Below are 11218 nucleotides of genomic sequence, written 5' to 3'. Positions count from 1 at the left end.
ACCACATCCAATTTCTGTATAAACTGTTTATGTTAGATAGAGTAGAGATATAAGGAATAAAAGTACTTGGTGGCTTGAGTACTTTACCAGAAATATGCATTGGCTTTGTAAAAACTGACTACGCTTTATATTAAGCAAAATACTGAATAAGCTTTTCTGATTAGGAAGATCTAATATAAAATATGAGTGGTTTTCCCTGTAAATTATACTGCAGAAGTCATCCGTATGACTTGTACTTAACTCTTTTCTTCTCATGCAGCATTACAATATTTCCCCCCACCCAACCCACAAACAAACAAAAAAAAACAAACAGATATTCCACTAGTTGTTACACATTGCACTTTTAAAGCACAGACTTGCCAGTCTTCTGCATTTCCAGTGTCCTGCTTAAACAGTTGACATAGTCCTCATTTTACGAAACTGGAAGATTTCGCCTAAGTACTTCTTTTGATGCTGGAGAAATGTTATCTGGGAAAATTACTTCAAACTCTATAATTAAGTCTCCACGTTGGTCAGGATTTTTGGGAAATGGCAAACCATATCCTATAATTCTTCTTCTCATCCCAGGCTTTACAACTTCATTTACTGTCATGGGTATGGTTCTTCCTTCTATTGTTGGCACATTGATAGAGCTGCCACACAGTGCCTAGAGAAAAGATTGTATCATGAGAAAAATGGATTGGTCAGAACGCTGTAGCTACACATGAATTTTATTTAGAAAAGACTAGCACTGTGAACAGAATACCTCCACTGTGAAGTGCAGAGATCTAGTATTAGTATGTCTATTTGAATTTTGACAAGATACACTAATCTTATGTAATACCCACTGAAGAGTGAGTTTATATATTCTTCCATAACTTTATCAAGTAGTGGTAATTGAGCCCAGGGCAAACACACCATTCAAAACTCTCCAATAGCAAATCTCTAGATAGTTTACAATTTATACTGGTAATTTAGAATCTACTGTTAATACTTTAGAATACTGTTAATAATTTAGAATTCTACTGTTCAATTTTTTGTTCACACTGCACAGGGATTTACTCTAATACTTTTATCAACTTATGTTACATCAAATAATACAACATTTAAATGTCTTTTAGTAGAGACAATCAAATTTAATAGCTGTCTTAGGAGAGCATTTGTGATGGTGAAACAAACACTATTTTAGAATGTCAAAATTAAAACATCAGGAAGAACAGGTTTTCTCCTGTTTGTTTTCATTACTAAGGTTTCTGATAAAGATTCTTCCACTTCACCTGGTCCTGTATACTTGGTCTATACCTATAGATGTTCACTATTACATAACAGTGCAATAACTCTACATGGTCTTTCATCCATGAAGAACTGTATTACACACATCATTAAATAGTTCTATCCCTCCTTCACCCTGTTCTAAGTGTTTCATTTTACTTTAAATGTATTTTTAGATAGGAATCCTCTCAGAAGGGAGCTCATAATATGCACAAAGAGCTCAAAACCTAAGTAAAAACTCGCTCCTTCACCTAATGCTGATTGAAAGAAAACACAAAACACTCAGCTATGTTAATTTTTAAATTATGACCACAGCACAGCTTCAGATTCTGAAGAACTCTCCTTGGTTGCCCAATTCTTTCCTTTTGAAAGCCAGCATGTTTTGTTCTTGGAACAGAATAAAAAAAGCTATAGCATTTTTGTTGTTATATATAGCTCCTATAACACCTGTTCTCAATAATTTATCCTCATGAAATCAATCTCTACCTACTTTGAAATCACACTGAAATAATGTATGACATAAAAAAGGCAGGCTTAGAATTTGCTGGCACTGAAAATAGTTAAGAAATTTCTACTTTGTTCCGTGGAAGCAGCAATTACATCACACAATAAATAAGCATACTATATTGAATGTATCTGTTGATTTAGCCTAATATGTATTTATCTAGAAAGGTAAAGTACAAAGGTTTAAGTCATATCAACTTTTACTCTTCCATCTTCATTCTCTTCCACCTCCTCCATGGTAAACAGCTTGAAATAGTACTCCATTTATATCAAAACAGCTAGTGCTTCCACTATAAATAACTACATTCTGTAGTCACATTTTTATGAGAAATGCTTTTTTTAGAACAGAAGAAAACACTTCATCACTGTCATTCAGTTTGTGCTGTACAGCTGTGGTACCACATTATAATAGGGTTGAACAATGAGTTCCACTAAAAGAAGACTTACCTCCCTTAAGCTGATCTTAACAGGATAGACAATATTTGATCCGTCTCTCTTGAAATGAGAGTGAGGTTTATCTTTTATGATAAAAACAATGTCAGCTGGAATTGTGTTGGGTGTTTCATCACCTTCTTTTGGAAAAGTGATTTTGGTGCCTTCTTTCCATCCTCTTTTTATTTCAATAGTGAGAATTTTGTCTTCTGTTCGGACACTTCTACCATCTGGGTTCAGCCTTTTACGTGAAATCCTCATCCTTTTTGTGCAGCCATGATATATCTCTTCCAATGACACCTTAAGCTCATGAATTACAGGGGGATCTTGTTTACGACGTAACTGGCTACCTACTGTATTCCTTTCTCTTGGAAAACCATTCATACTGAAACTAGTGAATGATCCAAATGGATCACCATCCACCTCCATGTCTTCAGTGTCTCTACCACCAGGCATTCTCCTTCCAAAGAAGATCTCAAAAGGATTTGTGCCACCAAAGAAAGCTGCAAACGTAGCATGTGGGTCACCATGGAAGGAATACCGGAAGGTACCACCCTGTCCATCAGGTCCTCCAGCTCCTCCTTTCAGACCTAAAAAAAGACAAATATGCAAAATTTTATGCAAGAAAGCCTATATTAATATTCCATTTATCAAAGAGTGGGAGAATAGATATCAGAATTGACAAGCTGAAAAGGTCTTTGGGGTAGAGCGGAAGGACTCCTCCTCAATGAGGAAATATCAGGCTACTCAGTATCAACTATTAATTCAAATAATCTTTCTCTCAGTCTCCATTATTCAACTCCAATCTATTGTTGATAAGCTTTACTTCTGTACTCCTGCAATGAATTTTGAGAATAAAGGAACAGGACAACACTCAAGCAGCAATACTGCTTCCTTAACATTCAGAGCAAAATCTCAAATTTATGATAGAAAAGAGAAGAAACTTGGGAATATAATTCTATCCAGCCACAAAAAAAACAACCCTCAGAAGTTCTTAAGACCTATTTGTGTACAAAAATCTTCTATAAACTGTCACCGTCTCTGTACAAAAAACAAACAAACAAACAAAAAAAACCACAGCAACCCACATTGTTCTCAAATAACTCTTCTCTACCTCTATCTTCCCTAGGAAGATATCTACATTTAATGCTTTTCTGGTAAGACTTCCCTTATGATTCTCACTGCCTGGTCCTTTGCACTTCTTGACTGGGTTTGCAATAAGTTCTAAATGCCTTTCTCAACTCCTATTAGATTTTTGCTTTGATGCACTGACAGTTTCACTATACCATCTCAAACATCTAAGAAAAAAATTGAAAGTTTTTGTAGGACACATAGTTCAAAACTCATAATGTTCAATTCTTTTTTTTTTTTTGTTTGAAAAAACATTTTTCCCCCTCCCCACCCCCACTGCTTTGCTTGGAATTTCTATGCATAAGCCTAATACCAGTTACCAGCAGTAACTAAGAAAGACATCAGAATAAGGACAACTTCCCTCGTATCCACACCATGCCATTAAAAAGTACTTAACAACGTGAAGTGCTATCCACATAGCACAGAACTGTTAACGGTGAACAATCTGATCAGTGGATCTATGAATCTGTGGTAACAAAATGACACCTCCTGGAATAGCTGGTCAGAAGTTTTTATTGAAAGGCACACCAAGGTTCTTCATTGTAAAAAATAATGTTTCCTGCTTCCTATATCCCACCTCCTCACCTCTTCCTCAGAACTGCTAATTACACTCTCTGAAGCAATGGAAAAGCTGAGAGAACAACTGAGTCATCACAAGGTATTTTCCAGAGTCACCACTGCTACCTTTAACGTTTTGCCCAAAATAAACAAACGTACATTTTGAATCTCTAGACTCAAGTATATGTGCTAGGACACAAAAGGCCACATGCCTTACTCCTGAGAAAAATAACATAAAAAAACCGCATCTTTGGGAGAGCCATTTGAGAAGAATGCTGCACAGGAATAAAAAATAAAAAAAATTAAAAAAAAAAATAAAAAAATAAAGGAATCACAAGGTAAATAGTTTTATAGTCAGATACAGAAAAGAGGTGTGGAAAATAGGAAGAAATGCAAGGAGGCAGAAGACCAAGAGGGAACGAAGGCCTCTGGTATCTAAAGCTTTTTCCAAGAATATTTTAAAAACAGCCCTAAACATTCTGGACACCTGCAGTAGAACAAAACAAAAAACACTGCACCACGTGCAGAAGCTAAAGGCCTTCTACATGAATTTATAACAATTTTTTAACAAATTCATTAAGCCCCACAGGTGACAGAGGGCCAAATTTCATATAAGAACTTGCAACTTCCTGCACAAAATAATGCTAGGTGTCCTTTCTTGCTCTCTCGAGGGGGACACGAATGGCAATGAATGAGCGGACATACATATTAAAAACAGAAATAATGATTTCATCTGGAATTTCTGACAGTATAACTTTAAGAGGAGGGTTGTTAATGTCCTCCTCTGTTGATCAATCATAAGACTGAGGCAAGTCATGTTGGTCAAAAATAAATTTTAAAAAAATCCTCTCCAGATAACCATTTTAGGATAAATATGACATTTCTGAGGCCTCATTCTCTTGGCATGTTATCACTGTTTACAATTAAAGCTAAAAAAATGTGCTGGTATTTCATGACATCAGCCAAATTCTTTCCCCCCTAGGCAAGAAGCCAAGGACAACTACAGACTGGACACCTGGGCTTCTGCTCAGGACTGCCATGCTCAGATCAGAGTGCCCTTTAACAAAATCTTAAAACAGAATTCATCTCTCTGACTGCATCTCAGAAAGTGCTAGAGTAAGGGAAGGCAGCAGTAAGACGAGATCCCAGAAAGCTATTTATGGGTCATACAGACTTTTGCAGTCCAATGACTTTCTGCCTGTGAAGTAAGTATTTGGAACTTCTAAAACATAGAAACATTAACAGAAGAAATTAAAACTAGACTATCATAAAACCTGTGCAATACATTTTACATTATAAAAATACATTATAAAAATGAGACAAAAATCAAAGTGGTACAGACATATTGCCTAAAACCAACACATGCTTCTATGCATCATCCGTGCTTATTTTGTTTCTTCCAACATATGTGGCCCCTCAAAAATTACAACAAAGATATACATACCTTCTTCCCCAAACTGATCATAAATGTCTCTCTTTTTGGGATCACTCAGCACTTCATAAGCTTCTGCAATCTCCTTGAATTTTTCCTCTGCATGAGCAGACTTGTTCTTATCCGGATGCCATTTAAGCGCTTGTTTTCTGTAAGCCTTTTTGATATCCTCTTCAGAAGCCCCTTTTTCAATTCCCAGAATAGAATAATAATCCTTCCCCATCCTCAGCGTTACAGGAATTTACACTTTCCTTGTTATAAAGAAACTAGTATCCAGTATCTCAGCAATGCAGAGAAGCTAGAGAAGGAAAAATAAAGATCAAATTTGGAAATCAAGTAAACAGAACAACAACAACAACAAAAAAAAAAAAATCAACAAACTCTGATACGCTAGAGAAACGTTAGATAGCTTATCCGTATTTCATTCCTTCCACTGTCGCTCATTTATAAATAATTACACACACAGGACAGGACACAGCCCTCTTCAGAGTCCTCCCATCTAAACTACGTGTCTCCGACTCTTTCTAGAACGACAAATACTACAGGGCGTCACTTCCCCTGCTGAACAGTCTGCACAGTCCATTTGCTCTCAAGCATGCACACACACAAACTGTTGAACTATTTCCTCCCTCCTCCAGCAACTAGAAAGTTTAAGCATTTAACAGTGCAATGCAGTGCCTTTCACCAGCAGGGATGAACCCAACCATGTCTAAAAGACATAATCACTCCAACAGCAATCCAGTAGCTCATATGAAATAATTACAGCATTTTACTTCGGTTTCTGTAGTGACAACTGTACATACAACTGCTTTCTGAACATGTAATCAACATGGGTTTGTACACTTTCCAGCAAAGACTGCAAAGTTTTTGACACCAAAGCTAACAACAAAGCTTCAGAAAGACTAACAGCATTTCTTTAAAAATAAAATTAATTAACTCTCAGCTGCAGTTGACTGCAGCTGTACCATTAAGCAAAGAATCAAACATGAAAGAAACCTTAAAAAAAAAAAAACAACAAACACTAGAAGCAGATCAAATGCGTGGGTTATTTTTTTTCTCCCCCCCCCCCCTACCACTCATTCTATAGTGGCAATATCAAGCCAATGCAAGTATCACAACATATCAGTAACAGCCAGTATTAGTGCTGTCATATGAAAGCTAACAGAAAAGTACCCGATTCCTGCACATTTCTTTTACAACACGTAGTTCAAATTGTAATATTTAAGGTTTTCTAATACTCTGGAGAGGGAATGGTATGAAGTTTTAGACTGATTTCTTTCAGTTATGAAACTATCCTTGTTTATCAGAATTGTAATAAACTTGAAGACTGATTAGCGCAGCTTGAAAAAACACTCCTTCCTGGAAAAAAAAAAAGGATTAAAATATGCTAATTTTAGTCATATCTGGAACTTACTTGTAAGAAAGCATCTCTTAGACTCAAACTATCTTCCCTATAGTGTTGCAAAGTTTAAGAGGGTATAAATAAGATAAAGGACCCTCAAAAGAGAACGGTAATCCTTAGATTAACTGGTTTTGTTCCTTTAAAGAAAACAGTTTCTGAAGTTGTTCTACAGATTCTGGTCTAACTTCAAAGGAGAAAAATGGAGAAAACTGAAAATTTCTTCTAAAACAGAGTATTATAAAAAGAGATATCTCACCCCCTTATGTCATCACCCTATTCCCCACATCTTACCTGTTCTTTCTCACTGCGCTAGATTTGACCAGATTCCCTCAATGTATCTGGGATTTGCTTAGATTTTTTTCTAATCTCCTTGGAATAGCAATAGGGATGAAAGATGACATTTCACCACAGCCATGGATTTTGCATACCTGTAATTAATATTTCAAAACCAACAGAGGTGAAAGGGCATTGAGAAGAAGAATCTGATTTGTTTATCACCAAATCTCTCAGGACTGATTTAAGTTTCTGGAACACTGGGAGCCACAAGGTTCCAGAATCAATTCTCTTCACAGCTTAAGGAATAAGTTGTTATTGAGCTCTACACAAAATAGTCTTTTACACTTTTCTCCCTATCTTTCTTTAAAAAAACATTCCCTTTGTTAATCTACTCTCCCAGATAACATCTTGTAGATCCATGTCCTAAGTTGAGGATTTTTTCTGCTATCAAATCCCTAAGGCAAGAGGGGATAAGAGGTTGAATTCAAACACTGAAACAGATTTCATTTGAAACATACTACTACTCCCTAAGAAGCAACTTTACTTATGTATGTTTTAGGGGGTAGCTTTAACTTTATTATGCTCAGGAAATAGCTGTGAATATTACAAATCATCATCCAAACTCAGCAGTCACAGTCACTCTGAATAACAACAGCAAACAAACTTCATCACTATTGACAAAAACAGAATTCAGCACAGCCCAAAGTCCTCTAGCAGAACTAACAGTACAAGGAGTCACAATGCTCAGCTGTGCTGCCATTGCAGTGTTTGAGCCAGCACAGCAGGGTCACACCTTACACCACTTGCAGTGCACTGAACAGGACCACACGCTATTTGTGTGACCACGGTGATACATCATAGAAGGTACAGAACAGCAGTACCTCAGACTAGCTGCAGGTTTATCTTTCATTAAGTTTTTCAAAACCTCTGGTCAATGGAAGCGGTAGAATGTGTATACGCTAGATTTAAAAGCAAAGTATAAAACCTTTTTTCCCCATTGAGAACATTATATTGATTATATATTTTAATTATCACAAGAATACCTAAGGAGTCTCCCTAAGTACGGCTGACCCTCCGCCATTTTGTAACACGTAGTAATTAATTTCCCAGGTTTCATTAAAAGTTAGTCAGTAGTCAGGATTTCTCTTTAAATCAAAAGCTTCTTCTACCTAGGCGTCGGAACTGAAGAAGTCACAATGAGAAACTTTGCTAACAATTACAGTGAGTAACTGTTCAGGCATCCTTTCTGTAGGGGGCCTACAGAGAGAAACACGCTCTTCCAGCACTAGTGCCAAGTTATACCCTAATTAGGTAAGTTATTCTCTAAAAATAACAACAATGAAACAATGAAGACTGAGTGAACACAGCAATGACTATTGCTACTTCTACTTCCTGCCTACTTGATGGGACAACTGAAACAAGATTTCATGAAGTATGCTCCTTCTTTCTCTCGGCACTCCCTATCTTTTTTATCATATAATTAGAGACCTTTTGTTTTTTTACCTATGTTCCCCCTTCAGTGTTGTTAACAATAAAATCCTTTGGGCACTGTCCATAACACGAACTTCTGGCACTGCAGCTCCTTCAAATAAACGCAAGTGAACAGAAAACAGCTATTGAAAAACCTCCTATATACTTGTTTTTCATGCCATAATCTGAGTTTCTTTAATGCCTGAAGGAATATCCTGTGATCACCTAGGGTGGGACAGATGAATTCATTTATGGCATCATTTAGTTCTTTACAAGTTTCTGCCTTTCTACTTCAAAAACTCTCTTTTGCAGTAGTTTTTTTGACCATCACCAGGCATTCTGTCAGCAGGTTCCCAGCTCCCCAGAGTCCTTGCATTAGAGTAACACCTTTATTCTGAGGTTGGTGTTTGGGTTGGAATAGGGTAGGAGGTACCTACCCTGCTTGCATACCTGCTCGTGCCCACAATTCCATGTGCAGCACACTGGAATGCCAGCTCACCATCTATTTGGACTTTTAACTGAATTTTGCCTAGGGAGCACTACCAGCATGCAACCTGGTAGAACTTATATAGCTCCTTGTATGTGACAAGCTAGCAGTACTGAATTCTGCAACTCTATGATGCCCCCCATAACCAAGCCACTAAGCTAGGTAGCTATAAAATCAGAAAAACTATTACCTAATGCTTTGATTCAGAATGCTCATGAACAAGCACCAAGCAAATTCTGAAACACACATCTCCAGTAACATACTTGTCTATGACACCACCTCATACACACAATCTGTCACTTAGCATTCTTCCTCATTCTACTGTATCAACACTTCTGAATGCTATACCACATAAACAAAAAGCTGATGGCTGATTCTTTACACAGCCAGAAACAATAGCCATATTCAATCGCTGTCATATCAAATGGCATTTGTGAAAATAGTGCTTAGTTAATTCTGGAAAACCATTTTCTGCCAAACTATGCTCAATGATCACACTACTACAGGAAATATCAATGTTAATTACCAAATTTAGATTCTGGTAGAATCTCCTCTTTCTTCCAAATGCTTCATTCCATGGTGGGGAAAGGAGCAAAAATAAAGAAATATTTCAAATGCCTGTGCAGCATGTGAAAATTCAAATACTAGAGGAGCACCTGAAACACAGCTTATGTGATGAATCCCAATCGTTAGAAAGTTGTAGCCTGTGTCTACTTTACATGCATATACTTTCAGGCAGCACATCATTTGTCAGACAAAAATGAAAGTAAGTTCTGAAACAATGCTCAGCATGAAAAGGCATTCTTTTGTAGCAGAAGTTTTCTAAGCATTCATATATACATAGGTTCTTCAAACATCCTCTACACAAATAGTCCTATTCGTTTTTACTCAAAAGCATAACGTACACAGACATACAGATACAGACATACAGATACTAGTAATGCTTGACCACATGATTCCATTAACACTGAATGAAGTCAGCTTCTGATGCTGCATATATCTCACTGAAGTACTAAAATGTCAAGCAGATCAAGAATTTTATCCACTTTATCTACAAGATATACACAATAAAGATCAGATCTCTTCTTTACAGTATATTGCCACAATTGTTAGGTTTAATTTTCAAATAAAGTCTGTAGATATTTTTCCAGTTTTCCTAAATTCCACTAGATCTAAAAGGTCTGATTGCTAAAGGAATAGTAGTTCTCAAGGCTTATTAGCTGATAACCAATTATTTAGAAATAGCAGTTCCCAGAAAACATCTCCAATTCTTACAAGTCACATTACGGAACTCAAATTCCAGATCAGTCATAAATTAGTACCAGTATAAGTTTTGCTCAAGGAAAAGCAGAACTGTGTCATTCTTTGAAATAGCTGAAGTTGAACAAATATACTCATATCTCCTTTCAATTAACACTTTTAAAAATAAATTACACTAAAAATAAAATAAAAATAACACTTTTTAAAAATAAATTACACTAAATTCCTCATACGTTAAAAGCTCAGACAAAACTGCAAGACAGGACTAGATCACAGAACAAGTTAAAGAGCAAATAAAACCACAAAGGCAAATTCCAGACAGATCACAACTATAAATATACACATACACATAAATGTCAAAGCAGAGGAGCCAAATCTCTACCCAGAAAAAACTTTCACAATTAAATAGTATCGTATTTGAAAACTCACAAGAATGAATGCAATAAATTAGTATCTGTTTAAAAGGCTTTGAAGAAAGCAAATCTATATATAATAGTAAGTTTTTTGTAAGACCATGCATTATCTTCCAAGATAAAGGCATTCTGACAATGACTTTTCTCCTCACCACCTCTAACAGCACATTGCCATTCCCTGAGCTACATTTATGCTTTGAGACTATGCGTAAAACTTCAGACAAGAATGAAAGACATACAGCCACATTCACAAAGGCATTGAATAGTGTTTCACCACAGAAGCATTCAGTAGTTGGTCTCATCTACGGAAATAAACTTCAGTGTCTTAGAGAAGAAACAGTAGATCCGTGTAGCGAAACGTGACAGTGTAAACAGTTCTTTCTAACTAGTCAAAGGCCGCAGCTTCATTTAGTTATTCACATCACATCTAATAACTGCCCAGAAATTTCTCGGAATGAATCACAGAACATCTTGGGACCTCAAAGATCATCTAGTTCCAACGCTCGGCTGTCACCCATTGGATCAGGCTGCTCAGACCTCATCGAAAGTGGCCTTGAATGCCTCCAGGGATGGAGCACCCACAGCTCTCTGAGCAACCTGGC

The 11218-nt window shown here is 36.6% G+C and overlaps 1 protein-coding gene across 1 annotated transcript; it reads right to left on the bottom strand.

The window, feature by feature from the left end:
* Nucleotides 1–412: 412 nt before the first annotated feature.
* Nucleotides 413–5531, bottom strand: DNAJB4 (DnaJ heat shock protein family (Hsp40) member B4; the record flags this gene model as incomplete). Its single annotated transcript, XM_079536403.1, has 3 exons — nucleotides 413–646; nucleotides 2203–2777; nucleotides 5321–5531. 3 exons carry the CDS (start codon nucleotides 5529–5531, stop codon nucleotides 413–415), a joined length of 1020 nt encoding a protein of 339 aa, XP_079392529.1.
* Nucleotides 5532–11218: the final 5687 nt, after the last annotated feature.

Source organism: Tetrao urogallus (assembly GCF_951394365.1).
Source record: "Tetrao urogallus genome assembly, chromosome: 5".
Lineage (NCBI taxonomy): Eukaryota > Metazoa > Chordata > Aves > Galliformes > Phasianidae > Tetrao > Tetrao urogallus.
The sequence above is the reverse complement of the archived record's forward strand: the minus strand, read 5'-3'. Positions and strand labels throughout refer to the sequence as shown.